This window comes from Selaginella moellendorffii, unplaced genomic scaffold (genome assembly GCF_000143415.4).
Source record: "Selaginella moellendorffii unplaced genomic scaffold, v1.0 SELMOscaffold_191, whole genome shotgun sequence".
NCBI lineage: Eukaryota > Viridiplantae > Streptophyta > Lycopodiopsida > Selaginellales > Selaginellaceae > Selaginella > Selaginella moellendorffii.
In genome coordinates this window covers 55,469-70,180 of record NW_003314451.1, presented here as the reverse complement: position 1 = coordinate 70,180, position 14,712 = coordinate 55,469, and the positions used below count along the sequence as shown (strand labels likewise).

The window sequence follows — 14,712 nt, the reverse complement described above, 5'->3', positions numbered from 1 at the left end:
TTGTTGTCTTTGGCGCTCTTCCTTCGACAATTGGCGCAGCTCTCTCCTTAGCTCGGCTCTGCTCTTTCGATCTTTGGCCTTTAGAATCTTCGCATTGAGAACCTGGACAACGAAAGAGAATGCCATGCAGTTCATGAAAAACAATAGGAATGAAAGACTTACACTAATCTCCTTTCTGATGTCCTTGGCTAACGAGCTGTTGTCGGTTTTGAGTACCTGCAAGAATCCCCTTTTGAGAAAGCTTGACGAAAACTGAAAATGCTTGCCTGAGCATCCAGTGCACAGTCAAGAACTTGCGGCAAAAGACGAGCTGGATGTCCCAAGCGCACAACCTTCACCCTGCGTATAAAATTCAAAAAACAATGACGCATGCAAATTATACAGACTTGTGGCAGGCGAGTCTTTCCACCATGTTGTCCACGGCAATGTTCGAAGAAGCGCAAGCAAGAACTTTGAGCCCCCGCTTAACCTCCTGCAAAATAATTTCGACCACTGCCGTCGTCTTCCCAGTTCCAGGCGGACCATGAAGTAGCATCACATCTTGTGCGCTTAGAGCCATTTTGACAGCTTTAACCTGATACGATGCAGATCATTTCTCAAGCAAACTAATGGACAACAACGCTCACCTGAGACTCGTCAAGCTCTGTGTTGTAAGGTTCATACGTGGCATGTGTCTTGGAAAACGAGGGAGGCTTCTCGCCGAAAAGCACAGGAACCAGATCAGTTGCTGGACCTCTTGAAACACCCTTGCCAAGGTCCAACAATGTACTTTTAAGTCTTTGATAGGTGACCTGAACCAAGGCCATTGTATCATCAGCTTCGTGACTAGAGTACCAACCTCATTCGCGACTTTCTCCAGCCTAAGAAGCGAATTAACGCCTTCGTCTGGAACATCATCCATAGCAACCGTGATAGACTTATCCTACCACCAAAAGACAAGCGAAAACATCAGGAAGCCACAAATCACAATCCAGCCACACCTTTATGCGGTAGACAACACCTTGACCCAGCGATTCAGCTGCCGAGCCTCCCTTGTTTGGCTTTAAAAGCACAACATCGTGTGTAGACAGCTGCCAACCAAGAACAATGAAGAAAATGATGCACTTAAACACCACAAGAACGTAAAGAAATGTACCTTGTGAGACGGAAGAAGCTCTCCAGAATTCGGTTGCAAGAGAAGCAAAGACTTTCCCAGCAATCCTGCCTGACGAATCGAGAAAAAAAAAAATGAAGCAGCTGCAAAGTGTACAAGCCACTCACCTCGACACCAACACACTTTAATCCTTTCACAGCCGAGCCACGCTGCTGTAGAACGTCAGGGTTCGTCATTCCAATTGTTTCGGTAGACGCAGCAATCTCCGCCTCCTACACACGAATCCATCCACAAAATCACTCGAAATATCGCTGAGGAATCCACACACTCACCTTCTCCAGCTCGAGAAGAGGCAGCATCTTGCTCACAAAGCTCTCCAGAGTCACCTTGGGAGCTGGTTTCGCCGGCTTCTTCATCTTGGTAGCAGCAGCCGATGGAGACCCCGCTGACGCCATTGCGAGAGCGCGCCTCGATGGATCAGCCGCTCCCGCCTGGAAACCCTGGAAACCCTGGAAGGGAGACGAGCAAAGCGACGGCATTCTTCTCTTCCATCATCCCTCACCTCTGTTCTAGGGCAGACAGAGGAATTTATATACTCTGCCTAGCTTAGCAAACGGCCTCGCGTTCCCACTGGCCCCCATTGTTTGGTAAATCTTTAGCAAACACTAGCTCAGTGTTTGGTAAATCTTCCCAATTGCGAATGAATTGTCATTCTCTCGCTCAAGCGCATCCAATCCACTCGCAGCTCCTTGAGTTCTCGCAATTGGATCGATCCAGCGACGGTATCCTCCACTCCAATCGGCTGATCGAGATGTATGGGCGCTGTGGCAGCCTGGATCAAGCCAAGCGTGTTTTCGATTCTATCTCCAGCAAGAACAGATTCTCCTGGGTGATTTTCCTGTGTGCTTGCTCCGAAAATGGCAATCTCGATCTTGCCAAGCTAGTTTTTGATTCTATTCCAGAACCAGCGATGAGCATCGTCGCTTGCAACGCCATGATCACGGCTTACATGCGCTGTGGGTATCTCCGCGAGGCGCAAGGGGTTTTTAATTCTATGCCTCATTGGAACACGATTTCCTGGACCTCGATGATCTATGGACTTGGAAAGGCTGGATTTCTAGAAGAAGCAAAACGGATGTTCTATAGAATGCCAGAGCCCAATCTAATCTCATGGAATTCTCTCTTAGCAGCATTTGCCGAGGCAGGGCATGTTGTGGCTGTAGCAAATGCTTTTGATTTGATGCCAATGCGAAGCATTGTCTCTTGGAACACACACCTAGTAGTAGCACTACAAACTAAGAATGTAACAATGGTAGATATTGTGTTTGGATCCATGCCAGAGTGGAACTTGCGAAGTTGGAACATAGTTCTCGCAGCAAATGCCCAAGAAGGACACCTTGACATTGTAAAGTCTCTCTTTGATTCGATGGAGAGCCGAGATCTCATCTCCTGGACCACGATTCTCACTGGATTTTCCCAAATCGGGAGGCTAGACGAAGCCAAGAATCTCTTCTTGCGAATGCCGGAGCGCAATCTCTTCTCGTGGACTGCTCTAATCACCGCATTTGGCCTGGAAGGCCGGATCGAGGAAGCCCGATCGCTCTTCGATCAGATCCCCCAGCACAGCATTGTTTCCTGGAACTCGATCCTTGCAGCGCACGCGAAAGCTCTAGACGCTGATCATGCCGGGGAGATCTTCGATTGCATGCCCGAGCACGACCTTATCTCGTGGAATTCCATCCTTTCGCTACTCGCATCCATCGGCTGCCTCGATCAATCGCGGGCTTTGTTCGATTCCATGCCCATCAAGAGCCTCGTGTCGTGGAACGCGATCCTCACAGCCCACGCTCGATCGGGCGATCTCCTGGTGGCAATGGAGCACTTCTTCGATCGAATGCCGGAGCGCGATGGATTCTCCTGGAGCACAATGCTCTCCGCCCACAGGTCCCATCCCAGTGATCACGATGGCCCAAATCACTACGCCCGCGCTCGCGATCTCTTCCACCAGATGCTCCTCACAGACCTTCCCGACGCGGTGTGCTTCGTCTCCGTGCTCGCGTCGTGCAGCCACACGGGATCTCCGGCCGCTGCCCGCCAGTTCTTTGTCTCCGCGGCGATGGATTACCAGATCAAGCCATCGAAACAGCACTACTGCTGCGTGATTGACTCTCTCGCTCGATCGGGCTATGCGATCGAAGCCCGCGAGCTCCTCTCAACGATGCCATACAGTGTTTCCTCCATGGATGCCGTCATCCTCCTTGGCGCTGTGCCGGACGTACGTACCCTGGGAACTGTTTGTACGAGTAGCATAAGATAAGCCTGACTGATGTTAAGCTCCCTTAGCTCAGGTGGTCAGAGCGTTGGTCTTATGAGCCGAAGGTCGCGAGTTCGAACCTCGCTAGGAGTAGCTCCTCGGAGATATAAGCTTTCACAGCTTGTTTTCTAAACTAACCGGAAAGGAATGGATCTTTTCTCTTGTCACTTACGAACAAGATCTAGCCAGAAAGAAATGGATCTTTTAAATAAGTTCTTAAGTGACAAGAACAAGTTCTAGCCAGATGGTGGTTTCATAGTTAATAAGAGTTACTTGTACTCAACTAAGAAGCACCAAATGCAGGAAATATAATGCAGGAAATATATTGTACATTGAGTATATAATAAAACATTGTTTGTTATATATATGATGCGAAACTTCATACAATCATCGCATGTATATGTTACACTCTCTCATGTTTTGTGGTAAATTTGTATGGTGCAACTTCTTACCCCTGTTTACCTTTTGAGGTAATACATTTTATAAAAACATTTTTTATGCTAATGCAAATAGCATATGTTGCTCATTTTGTACTTGATTTTTTTATGCTTGGTGAATTGGTTATTATGATTTATATTTTCTACATCTTTTATTTTAATTGAAAATACTTCAAAATTTGCTAATCTGGGCTGAATAGTTTTGGAGCCCCTGACCTGGACGTCGGCCACCTTCTGGCCCAGCTCTCCCGTTTTCTCTACGAGTAAGTTTGATTGCTTTCGTTTTGTATTTCTAAAACTTTGTTTGTGTACAATCGCAAGGCTTCGAAAAGCTATACGATCACAGGGACTGCACATTTGAGGCGCTCACTGTGCATGTCTGGGCGTACGGCAGTTTAACATGCAAGCCTGATCTCTGGACTCTCCAGACATTGCTCGGCATTTAGGTGCAATTTCACTACGAGCAGATGATGTGTCCAGACACATGCAGCCGGATTTCAAGAAGTTGTTCAACCTGAACTATCCTATGCTGACCGCATCTTGTTCCAGGGCAAGTTAAATTCCTTAAATTCCCTCATGTTGACCATCCTAAAGCTTCAATGGTTTAGTTGTGAAATTCTTGTACGGAGCATGAGCTGCTCCGAAATGATCTCCAGTTTGGAATCACTCAGATGCCTGTTGGCAAATCCACATATCAAAACCAGCACAATCTAAAAGCTTCTCTTACCTCTGCAAACGCCTCAAACACAATCTATGTTCTTTCACTTCTTCCTCCATGTCACTGCAGTAGCCTCCATTGGCATTGTTTTCGCGACCTTGAGGGCTTCTTCTGCTCGTCCCAGGAGATCGATGAGGCAGTGGTAGTGATCAATCCTGGGAGCGAGACCAAATCTCCCTTCCATGTCCGAGAAGTAGCGCTTGCCTCTGTGGACCCGGTGTGAACTCTCTGTATCAGATAAGCTTGATTAATGTCAAGCTCCCTTAGCTCAGCTGGTCAGAGTGTTGGTCTTATGAGCTTGAAGGTCGCGAGTCCGAGCCTCGCTATAGGAGCACCTCTTCAGAGATCTACAGGCTTTCACAGCTTGATCGTTTTGTTTTCTCCAGATGAAACTACAAATGGTCGAAGTTGGCGATAGACATTGGCCATGAGGACGTAAGCTCCCGCCTGGTTCTCGTCCAAAACCACCAGTGCCTCAAATGCAATCTTCGCAACTTCTATGTTCTTCCACTTCTCACACGCGACCAACACGATCGTCCATGTCACTGAAGTAGCCTCCATTGGCATCGTCTTCGCGACCTTGAGTGCTTCTTCCAGCAAGTTTGCTCGTCCCAGGAGATCGATGAGGCAGTGGTAGTGATCAATCCTGGGAGTGAGACCAAATCTCTCTTTCATGTCGGAGAAGTAGCGCTTGCCTCTGTGGACGAGCCCGGCGTGGCTGCAAGCCGTGAGAACTGTCACTAGAGTTATCTCGTTTGGATTCACGCCTTGGTCGACCATCCCAACGAAGAGGTCGAGAACTGCCATTGCTTCGCCTTGGTGACAGTATCCGGCCATGAGCGACGTCCAACTCGCAACGTCGAGCGCTGGAATGCAGTCGAAAACTTGGCGAGCTCGGACCATGCTTCCGGACTTCCCGTAGAAGTCGACCAGACTGTTCCCAGCAGTGAGTGTTGTTTCCAGGCCGAACTTGCAGATTTCTCCGTGGATCACTCTTCCAGTTCCTACAGCCGAGATGCTGCCACACGCCTTGAGGGCTGCCACGAATGTATGAGCGTTTGGACGGCAACCTTGACTTTGCATTCGAGCAAAGATCTCAAGAGCTCGGTTGCCTTCTCCAGCGTCGGCATAGCCGAGGATCAGAGCTGTCCACGAGATTATATCCGGAGGAGAAGCCATCGCCTCCAAACTCCTCAGAGCGTCCACCATGCTTCCACACTTGGAGTACATGTCGATCAGGCTGTTCGCTACGAAAGTTTCCGTGTGATGCTGCTTGCCGCTGCTCGCTGCCTGGGAGTGAATCGCCATTCCTTTCTCCAAAGCCGTCACCTTGACGACTTTCCCGTCGATCTCTTTGCCAACTTCAGCCTCCGCGAGACAGACGACGGCCTTGAGAGCAGCCACGAACGTCTGGGAGTTTGAAGCACAGCCCTGTTGTTGGACCCGAGCGTAAACTTCCAAAGCGATCTCCTCCTGCCCGTTGTGTGCATACCCCCAGACAAGAGCAGTCCACGAGACAACGTCGTGACGGCTCATGCTGTCAAAAACTCGTTGCGAATCCACCATGGTTCCACACTTTGCATAGAAATCCACCAAGCAGCTCATCAGGAAAATGTCTGCTGCCGTCATATACCCGAGCCTTGCTGCTGCCGAGTGCACTGCCATTCCTTTCTCTAGCGACACAGCCTTGAGGAACTTGTTAGCATCGCTGCGGTCGAGCCTGTGCTTGTCTGTGACTTCTTCTTTTGCTGCTATGCTTGTGCAAGCCTTCACGGCCGCTAAGAAAATCGTCCGGGTCGAATAACTCTGAGAAGAAGAGCTCGCATCGAAGAAGGCACTCGCTTGCTCGAAAATCTCTAGAGCGATATCGCCGTCACCATTGTGTGCATAGCCTGAGATAAGAGCAGTCCACAGCACCAAGTCACTGTAGCTGCGATCGTCCACTCGATCGAAAACCCAGCGAGCAGTCACCATGCTTCCACACTTCGCGTAAAAGTCCACCAAGCTACATGCTACGAAACCATCCGTGTCCACTCCGACCAGCCGAGCTCGAGCATGGATGGCCATGCCTTTCTCCAGACAAGCCATTCGATCCTCGCGAACTTTTCCTTCCTTCTTCTCGTTGATCATGCTGCTACAAGCTCTGATCGCAGCCACGAAAGTCTGGGAATTCGGAGCCTGCGGATAAGAAGGATCCTCCGCCTTGGCACGCTGCATTTCAACAAAGAGCTCGAGCGCAACCCCCCCTTGCCCGTTCTGTGCGTAGCCAAGAATGATGGAGCTCCAAGAAACCACGTCACGGTGGAGAATCCCATCAAACACAGCCCTAGCCTCCTCCATTCTCCCGCATTTGGCATACATATCGATGAGCGAGCTCGCCACGAAAACGCTGGAATCCAGCCCGCCATGGATGGCTTCCAGATGCGCCTGGCGGCCGCGCTCGATGTCTCTGGCTCTGCTCGCGGCCTTCAATGCCGCCAGCAGCGCCGCCGCATTGCCGCGGCGGCTAGATTTCCAGTGACTGACCTCGTTTCGATTGCCCGCGCCCTGGCCCTGGCGCTGGAATCCACCGCCATCGCTCACATTGCAACGCAAATCCAGTGTCCCTCTGTTTTTAGGGCACGCGCCCTAACCCAAATAAGAGCCCTAATGTTTAAAATTTTAAACTTGGGGGCGCGGCAAATGCATCGTCCTCGCTCGTAGAAAGCTTTTGACAATCGCGAATTGATGAGGAGGAATCCATCGATTCCGCAATGATGGGTGAGCTAATCTAGACATATTTCTTTTCTCCTCATGGTGCTGGCGATGGAAGCAAGCAATCAAAAGCGGCCAAGCGAAATCAAACAATCATACCAAAAGCAATGCTTAGCGCCACGAAGAACACCATGAAACCATCAAAAAACAAGCATACACAACCCAGACAAAATCTTTTCTCCACAGGTACGGTGTGGACCTCGGAAGAAATTCGCAAGGATTGTTTGACATTGTTTGTCAAAACCCATGGAGATGAGATTTGTTTAAGAGTTTTCTTTGAGAACGATGAGCGCCAGGCCAGCCAGCAGGCCACGGACAGCTACCTACGTAAGGACTCCTCGCACAAATTCTCGGATTCTTTGATAGAACACCCACGAAACACACAGAGCTTTGTTTTAGCTCATGCGATTGATCGATCGGTGACTAGAAAACAATTTCTTCTCCTGTTTGCAACATGTCCACGTCCCTAGAGGTCTGCTCCACGCTGCTCGTTGCAGCAAGGATCTACAGTAGCTTAGCGAGAGAAAGAAAGCTTTCTTTCGTTGGCTGCCCGTCCCTGTCCGCAAATGTTCTAAAGTTTCTTTGGACACATTAGCCTAGAGAGTGCGAAGAACAAAAAGTGAAGTTAGCCAAGAATCGTGCTGGTATGTTCCCGAAGCCTGCAAAGGTTTTGGAAATTGTCCCTGGAAGCGTTTGCAGGAAGTTCCAGTAGGTGGACTCATAAGGGAACGCTACAAAAGGACCAATGGATTGACGAACAATCGATTTGATGGACGGAAGAACAACTCATGTTGGTTGGGGGCGTAGCGTCGAAGAGAAAAGTGGTAAGTACTTACTCATCCCCAGTCGAATCGATCCAAACTTCACGTTTTTGCGACTCCCCGGCTGTTGGGCGATGGATTTTCTTAATGTTACTTTTTCCTTGTTCATAACGTGACACGACATTTCGTGATTTTCCTTGATCTTGTGGCAAAAATGTGCGACTTTGATCGATCGCTTGGTGGGTTTTGATGGGTTTTCTCTCAGCTATAATGGGTTCCAGCTATTTTTTTTGCGGATCAAGTTCTCGAGTTGGAATGATCGATCCAAACCACCACTGTATATAGTGCTCTGTATTTGGCCGGAAGTTCTTCCTTTTGTCTCATCAGGTGGGAATGCGTAGCCCATCCCGCGGCGAAGAAACTTCCCACATTTGGTCCGCGCGGGTTGGCCCCCGCCCACAAATCTCATGATTTCGCTGGCCATGAACAGTTGAACTTGTGACTGTGAGGAAAAAACTAATTGGGGGAGAAGTTTGCTCGATTTCCCAAATGGGTAGCAGCTAATCCTGCTCCAATCCGTGTTTGTCCCCCACCCATGAAGAAACAATCCTGGAATCTGCGAGGAACTGATCGCAATTTGGCAAGAAAAAGAAAGATCCCAAAGGAAAGTTCACTAGGTTCTACTGTGGATCGATGAGGGAACAGGGAGAAATTGTTAGCTACCCGCATTGCTTGCGAGATGGAGCTCCAGCACCAAACCCATGATTAAAGATTGCGGCTTTCTCCAGCCAAAGCCTGGAACGCCACCAGCATTCTTCTCCAAGAGCTCTGCCTTTGCTCTTGAAGAACACACAAACAAAAGCTTCCCTTTCATTCATTCAAGCTCAAAGCTCTGCTGCTGATCTCTCGGGCTAAAGGAAAAGTGGAATTTTTTTTTTCCGCTGCTCGCTTTCTCTCTTTTGGGTTTTGGTTTGTGTCAGTGCGAAGAAGCAGCTCTTTGCTTAAAGACTGCGTTGTTCTCTCATGAGACTTTGTTATCTCCTCTCTTTTCCTCCATAGCCAGCCTACTTATATTGTGTCGTTTTCCACTGTCTTCACAACGCCCAGTTGCGAAACAACGCTCTTTTTGAGCTGTTGGACGCTTTCAAAGCGCTCGCGAGCTCTTTTCTTTGCTCCATCTCTCATCTCCCTCTCTCTCTCTCTCTTCTCTCTCTCTCTCTCTCGGAAAAAGGATCCCTTCTTCTTCTCTTTTCTCCCAAGAACAGCTTGCGCTTCCAGCATTTCCTCGTTTTGCCCCGAGCTTTTGTTTTTTTCCTTGCGCACACAATGCACACAAGCTGCTACCCGACGAGCAGCGAATGGTGGGTTCTCGTTCACGGACTGATCGAGCCAAAGGAGCAAAAGTTCTTCCTCTCCTCCTTCCAGGTTCTTCGACTCTCCACTTTCTCCTCCACGCCCTCACGATCTGTGAATTCTTTTCTCCTTTTCCTCTCTTTTCCTCCATCGACTGCGCTTGCGTTGCGCTTAAGTTGTGGGTTCTTTCGCTTCATTCTCGGCACTAACAGTGAAATCTTTCCCATGTTTTTTTTCTCCAGAGGTGGAATTTTTCTTCGGGGCCATGAAAGGGAGGAGCTATGCGGCAGTAAGCAAGGTGAGTAAATGGATATTCTTCTTCTAGAACAGCACACTCCAGGAGAAAAAATAGCTCTTCCTTTTGCCTCTAGCTATTAGAGTCAATGCACGTTTTCACTCTTCTTCTCTTTGGGCTTTGCTACAGGAGGAAGAAGAACACGCGAGTATATGGAAGCCGATGTGAAGAAGGGGGAGAAGGTCTAACCGGAAGATCATCTCCATCTCTCACTCGTGAGTAACTCGACTTAGAACTTGGATTTCCAGCTCCAGGGGGAAGAAATGGATGATTTTGGTAGCATTTTGGAGCGGGACTATGGACTTGGTCGGGCAGGAAAGGGTCGAATTGGCAGTAGAGGCAGCAAGAACAGCGGCAGTGGCCCAAAGTTTGATAGCTCCGCTAGGTTCTCGGAGAGTTTTGGTAGAACCAAGCTTGGAAAGAGCGATTTTGGCGGAAGCTTTCGCGGCAGGAGCGATCAAAACCACCACCACAATCACTCCTCGGGCTATGGCAGTTTTGGATCGTCTTACAGCGTCTACGACGAAGTTTTCTCTTGCAATGTCCACTCCACCATCCCGGTGTTTGAGGACGTTTTCCGGGTGCCTTCGTCGAGGATGAAGGTGTCGGAGCTCCGAGACAATGAGATCTTCCGGGGGATTCCAACTCTCAAGAAGAGCAGCTCGAGAGTTACGTATGAGGATATCTTTGGTGAGGCGCCGGATGATTTATCGGGGCCGTTTTCGTTCGGGGGTGATGTTGCCGGGGCCAAGATCACCACTGCTTCCTCCGGTCTTGGGACGCCACCACGCAAAGAGTATGTAACTCAAACTAAGCTTCTTGCCATAGCCATAGATTTATATTGTTTTCTCCTATCTTTCAAGTGCTCACAAACTTTTCTTGTGCAGTGCTGCTACTGTTGGAAGCTCCAAAGACGCTCCAGCACCTCCACAAGCTTTGGACGTGGCGGCTCTCAAGGTTGGCTGATCCAAAAATCTCTTTTTTCTTTTACGCAAACTTGTAAGCTTCCATTTTCTGTTTGATCCACAGAAGCCACAAGGATCGTTCCTTGGAATGTCCACACTCAAACAAAACGGTGAGCAGCATCAAGATCTCTCGAACGATCAATTCGAGAGAGCTTGGGTGAGTGTTGGTGAAGTGAGCCTGACGACCAGGCCATCCGATATTCCTCCTCCAGTGCGAGAGGCACCAGCTCGATCGCGAGCTTCCAACCAAAGTTCTTTCGAAGAAGCGTGCCTGGAAAGGACTCAGTCGGACTCGGGGCCGCCACCGCTGCGAACTCCGCCACCTTTGCAGCAAAACTCATCGTCCGAGCTGCTCGAGCGAGTTCTCAAGGAGAGAAGCGCTCACGCGGAGCTTAGCATCAGGGATAAAGTTTTGGACTGGCAAAAGCACAACCTGGCCGAGGAGGAGAAGCTAACTTCTCCTTCGTCTCCACCACCGAGCTACGTCAAGCCGGATACTCATCCAAGCTCCAAGACAAGAGCCGAGACACTGAGAAAACTTCGAGCGGAGCGAGCAGCCATCGACAGGATTGCGGCGGAAGTGGAGGCGGCGGCGGCGGAGCAAGCCAAAGTGAGAGCTGAGAGAGCGGCGCTGGAGCACATCGAGAGAGATGCGAGGGCTGCCGCGCTACTCAAGCAAGATCAGATGTTCTCTCGCGAGGATGACAAAGATGGCGAGCAAACTATCAGGGTGGACGAGGAGGAAAAGGTGGCAGCTCCAGTTGAAGAAACCGCGACTGGATCGCAAGAAGAGGCTAGAGCAGCTGTGGAAGGTGATGGCAAGGTGATCAAACCGGAAGTAGAAGAAGCCGAGAAGAGCTCTAGCGAAGCCATCGATACTTCTACCTCCAGTCCAGTGTTCCGGGAAGAAGAAGCTCGATCGAGCAATGACGTTCCGGAGCGCGAGGAAGCAGGAGCTCCATCAAGCAATGGCGTTATGGAGCGCGAGGAAGCAGGAGCTCGATCGAGCAGTGGTTTGGAGCAGGAGCAAGGCTCGACCGATAATGATTTAGCGCCGCCAACTTTCGAGAACAAGGAGGATGATCAAGAACGTTTGTCGAGCTCCGGAGAAGCTGGAGGAGCGCCGCAAATCCACAAGCTAGTGGAAGCAGTGGCAACAAGTCACGAGAAGGACCAGACCACCGACAGCGAATCCATCCTGAGCATCGATAGCTTCACGACGAACCAGCCGAGCGCGAGTACCCCTGGATCATCCAGCAACGCTCCTGGATCCGGAGCAGCGGCCAAGGATCATCAGGAAGAGGCGGCTCCAGAGACTCCAGAGAGGCTTGAATCGAACATGCGAGATCACGAGAAGAGCAACAAAAGCTTGGAGATATCCGTGGAAGCGGAGGAGAGGAGGACGATCGAGGAGCAACGAAAGCGAGAACTTATGGAAGAAGCTCGAAGGACACGCGAGAGGAGCTTGGTGGCGAGGATCACAGCCGAGGTTCGCGAGAGAGCGGCGCTGGAAGCAAAGGCCAAGGCCGAGAGAGCAGCGGCTATGGATCGAAAGAAATCATCGAGCGAGCAGCCGCAGCAGAGGCGGACCAAGCCTCGATTGAGAGAGCAATCGAGCAGCGAAGTGGTAGCCAAGGAGCTCGAGGATCGAGCGAACCCGGCATCGTCGTCCTCGTCGCCAGGTTCTTCGTCCACGGCAAAAGGTGGCGGAGGAGGAGGAACGCGCGTTTCTTTGCGCGAGCAGCTCGAGAAGGAGCGGTTGGCGCGATCCGAGAGCTCTGCTGCTACTACTCCTCGTGACGATCCAAAGGATAGTGAGCACCACCGCCAATCCGGGAGAGCTATCCGCGAGGATAGATCTCTGGTGGAGAGAATGCGAGCCGAGGCTCGCGAGCGAGCGGCAGTGGCGAAGATAGAGCGCGAGAGGGAGGAGCGCGAGCGAGAGAGGCTCGAGAGGATCGACGCTGCGAGGAGGCGCGAGAGGGAGAGGCTGGAGAGGCTAGAGAAGGAGCGCGAAAGGGAGAGGGAGAGGCTGGAGAGGGAGCTGGAGAGAGAGAGGGAGATCGAGCGAGAGAAGGACCGAGTGGGACTGGAGGAGAAGGCGGCGCGGGAGAGAGCCGAAGCGGAGGCGGCGGTGGCGGCGGCGGAGGTGGCGGCGCGGTTGAAAATGGAGAGAGCGGCGGTGGAGCGAGCCAACGCTGAGGCACGGGCGAGAGCCGAGCGAGCGGCCTACGATGCTGCTCGAGCTCCAGTGTCTTCCAGCTCTTCCAGGCCGACGAGCGCTCCCAAGCAACGCTTTGCAAACTCGGTAAGAGATCTTTCTTTTTCTCCATTTCTCGTTCGAGTTCGTGGTTCTTCCAACGTTTGCCAACTTTGAGTTGTTCTCTCACATTCTCGGGTTTTTGTTTCCGAGATCCAGCTTGTTTCGGTCTCGATTTGCACTTTTTCCAACTTTGTTCTTGTTTCTTCCTTTTCCAGGCATCGATGCCTACGTCTGGAAGCCAAACCGAGAATGGAGGCATTCGGAGGACAACTTCGAGCACAAACTTGGAGAGCGATCGAACCAGCAATGTCAACTCAAACAGCAGTAAGTTGTGTTGCTTCCTTCCATTGTTCTTAGCCAGTCTCTTTCGTGTCCCAGGCTTCTCTCGCGAGGATTTCCAAGAGTTGAAAGGAGAGACGCCAGAGCGAAGGAAAGCTCGCTTGGAACGCTACCGGAGAACCCAAAACCGCGCAGTATGTGGAAAAATTCTTCTTTTTCCTTCTCGGGGCTTAGAAAAAATGGATTTTGTTTGCAGGCACAGGCTTTGGCACAAAAGAACAAGCGCGATCTGGAGCTCCAATCCGAGCAAGCCGAAAGACAAGTAAGTCGGCACCGGCCAAAGAAGAAAAACTCAAAACTTTCTTTGCTTCCAGAGATTGGCCGAGAGACTCGACAGCGATATCAAACGGTGGTCTGTAGGAAAAGATGGCAACATTCGAGCTCTCCTTTCAACACTCCAATACGTAAGATCCAAACTTTTCTTCGTGTTCTCTTCTAGTTTCCTTTACACTTGTCCATCGATCTCACAGGTTTTGTGGCCGGAATCTGGATGGAAGCAAGTAACTCTCACCGAGCTCATCAATCCAGCCGCAGTAAAGAAGGCCTACCGACGAGCAACGCTGTGTGTTCATCCGGACAAAATGCAGCAAAAGCACGCGAGCGTCCAGCAAAAGTACATAGCCGAGAAAGTCTTCCACATCTTACAGGTTCTTCGCAAATCCCTCTTTGTTTCAACACAGGGATGATCTTTGTGCTTCTTGAATTCACACTTTCAGGTGGCGTGGAATCGATTCAATTCCCAAGAGATGCTTTGAACTTGCTGTGATGATCACGAATGAGTGGTAGACTCTCTTTAGTCGTAACTACGAGTGTGAGGCGAACGATTCAACATGTATAAAACGCGCAGACAAAGAAGAAAGAAGACTGGCGATCCATCCATCCTTCGATTCTCAAATGGTTGGATCCCAATAAGCTCAAAAGTTACAATCTGAGAATTTTTTGGGAGCGATCATACTTTTGCTCGTTCCTCTTAGAACATGAAATGTAAAATGTAGCAACAGCAAAACATCATTTTCCTTATGTGCCGAGGAAAGTGTTTGAAGAACTCTGGAAGAACTTTGACAATCATTGTAACTTTGGAAAATCTTTGGAACCTTGGAAAATCTGTGGAAAATCTTTGAAAGTCTTTGAGACTTTGAAAAGTCTTTGCGAAGATTCAATGAGAGTCAAGGTCTTTAGTCGCGGTCAATCGCCCGCCGCCACGTGAAAGACATGGAAATTCGTCACCTCAGTTCTTAGGTGGCAGCTCTTGTTTGAATGGAAGAAAATCTCATCAAGTTTTGGAGCGCTCAATCCAGCTATGGAAATTCTTAGAGAACAATCGCTGAAATTGGCCAAAAATTCTCAAAATCTTCAAGTTTTGGAATTCTTAGAGAACAATCGCTGAAATTGGCCATAAATTCTCAAAATGTTTGAGCCT

General features: G+C 50.0%; 4 protein-coding genes and 1 non-coding gene across 6 annotated transcripts in view; 3 read left to right on the top strand and 2 right to left on the bottom strand.

Annotated features, from left to right (window-relative positions):
* LOC9638294 (DNA-binding protein SMUBP-2) overlaps nt 1-1,654 on the bottom strand; it is a 7,420-nt gene extending 5,766 nt beyond the window's left edge. For both annotated transcript variants that reach the window (XM_024667739.1, XM_024667738.1), the window contains exons 1-10: nt 1,426-1,654; nt 1,261-1,365; nt 1,136-1,204; nt 981-1,070; nt 839-922; nt 627-791; nt 387-574; nt 267-339; nt 163-216; nt 1-102 (exon numbers count right to left, since the gene is read on the bottom strand). In XM_024667739.1, coding sequence (XP_024523507.1) covers nt 1-102; nt 163-216; nt 267-339; nt 387-574; nt 627-791; nt 839-922; nt 981-1,070; nt 1,136-1,204; nt 1,261-1,365; nt 1,426-1,632 — 1,137 coding nt within the window. In that variant the 5' untranslated portion in view covers nt 1,633-1,654. The remainder of the gene's footprint in view (nt 103-162; nt 217-266; nt 340-386; nt 575-626; nt 792-838; nt 923-980; nt 1,071-1,135; nt 1,205-1,260; nt 1,366-1,425) is intronic.
* Nucleotides 1,655-1,793: 139 nt separating this feature from the next.
* Nucleotides 1,794-4,785, top strand: LOC112343747 (pentatricopeptide repeat-containing protein At2g35030, mitochondrial-like). The gene is made up of 3 exons (XM_024667749.1): nt 1,794-3,390; nt 4,273-4,394; nt 4,687-4,785. The coding sequence occupies exons 1-3, from the start codon at nt 1,794-1,796 to the stop codon at nt 4,783-4,785; spliced, it is 1,818 nt and encodes a 605-aa protein (XP_024523517.1).
* On the top strand, nt 3,427-3,500 carry TRNAI-UAU. The gene has a single exon. It is a non-coding gene; the product is annotated as a tRNA-Ile (tRNA).
* LOC112343746 (putative pentatricopeptide repeat-containing protein At3g01580) lies at nt 4,109-9,358 on the bottom strand. The gene is made up of 3 exons (XM_024667748.1): nt 9,167-9,358; nt 4,916-7,190; nt 4,109-4,879 (listed from the first exon to the last, which is right to left on the bottom strand). The coding sequence occupies exons 1-2, from the start codon at nt 9,356-9,358 to the stop codon at nt 4,920-4,922; spliced, it is 2,463 nt and encodes an 820-aa protein (XP_024523516.1). The 3' UTR covers nt 4,109-4,879; nt 4,916-4,919.
* On the top strand, nt 7,899-14,298 carry LOC9638288 (auxilin-like protein 1). Its single transcript, XM_024667736.1, has 11 exons — nt 7,899-9,502; nt 9,673-9,728; nt 9,855-10,521; nt 10,613-10,682; nt 10,755-12,998; nt 13,169-13,277; nt 13,332-13,426; nt 13,489-13,554; nt 13,607-13,696; nt 13,763-13,939; nt 14,009-14,298. The coding sequence occupies exons 3-11, from the start codon at nt 9,989-9,991 to the stop codon at nt 14,045-14,047; spliced, it is 3,423 nt and encodes a 1,140-aa protein (XP_024523504.1). The 5' UTR covers nt 7,899-9,502; nt 9,673-9,728; nt 9,855-9,988; the 3' UTR covers nt 14,048-14,298.
* Nucleotides 14,299-14,712: the final 414 nt, after the last annotated feature.

Bases quoted from the DNA above. Each gene is read 5' to 3' on its own strand.
- LOC112343747 (XM_024667749.1), top strand. From the start codon at position 1,794: ATGAATTGTCATTCTCTCGCTCAAGCGCATCCAATCCACTCGCAGCTC. The intron at 3,391-4,272 runs GTACGAGTAGCA...TGGACTCTCCAG, and splicing joins ACGTACCCTGGGAACTGTTT to ACATTGCTCGGCATTTAGGT. The intron at 4,395-4,686 runs GCAAGTTAAATT...TGCTCGTCCCAG, and splicing joins TGACCGCATCTTGTTCCAGG to GAGATCGATGAGGCAGTGGT.
- LOC9638288 (XM_024667736.1), top strand. From the start codon at position 9,989: ATGGATGATTTTGGTAGCATTTTGGAGCGGGACTATGGACTTGGTCGG. The intron at 13,427-13,488 runs GTATGTGGAAAA...TTTTGTTTGCAG, and splicing joins GGAGAACCCAAAACCGCGCA to GCACAGGCTTTGGCACAAAA. The intron at 13,555-13,606 runs GTAAGTCGGCAC...CTTTGCTTCCAG, and splicing joins CCGAGCAAGCCGAAAGACAA to AGATTGGCCGAGAGACTCGA.
- LOC112343746 (XM_024667748.1), bottom strand. From the start codon at position 9,358: ATGCTGGAAGCGCAAGCTGTTCTTGGGAGAAAAGAGAAGAAGAAGGGA. The intron at 7,191-9,166 runs GTGGAAAACGAC...TATTTGGGTTAG, and splicing joins AACTGGGCGTTGTGAAGACA to GGCGCGTGCCCTAAAAACAG.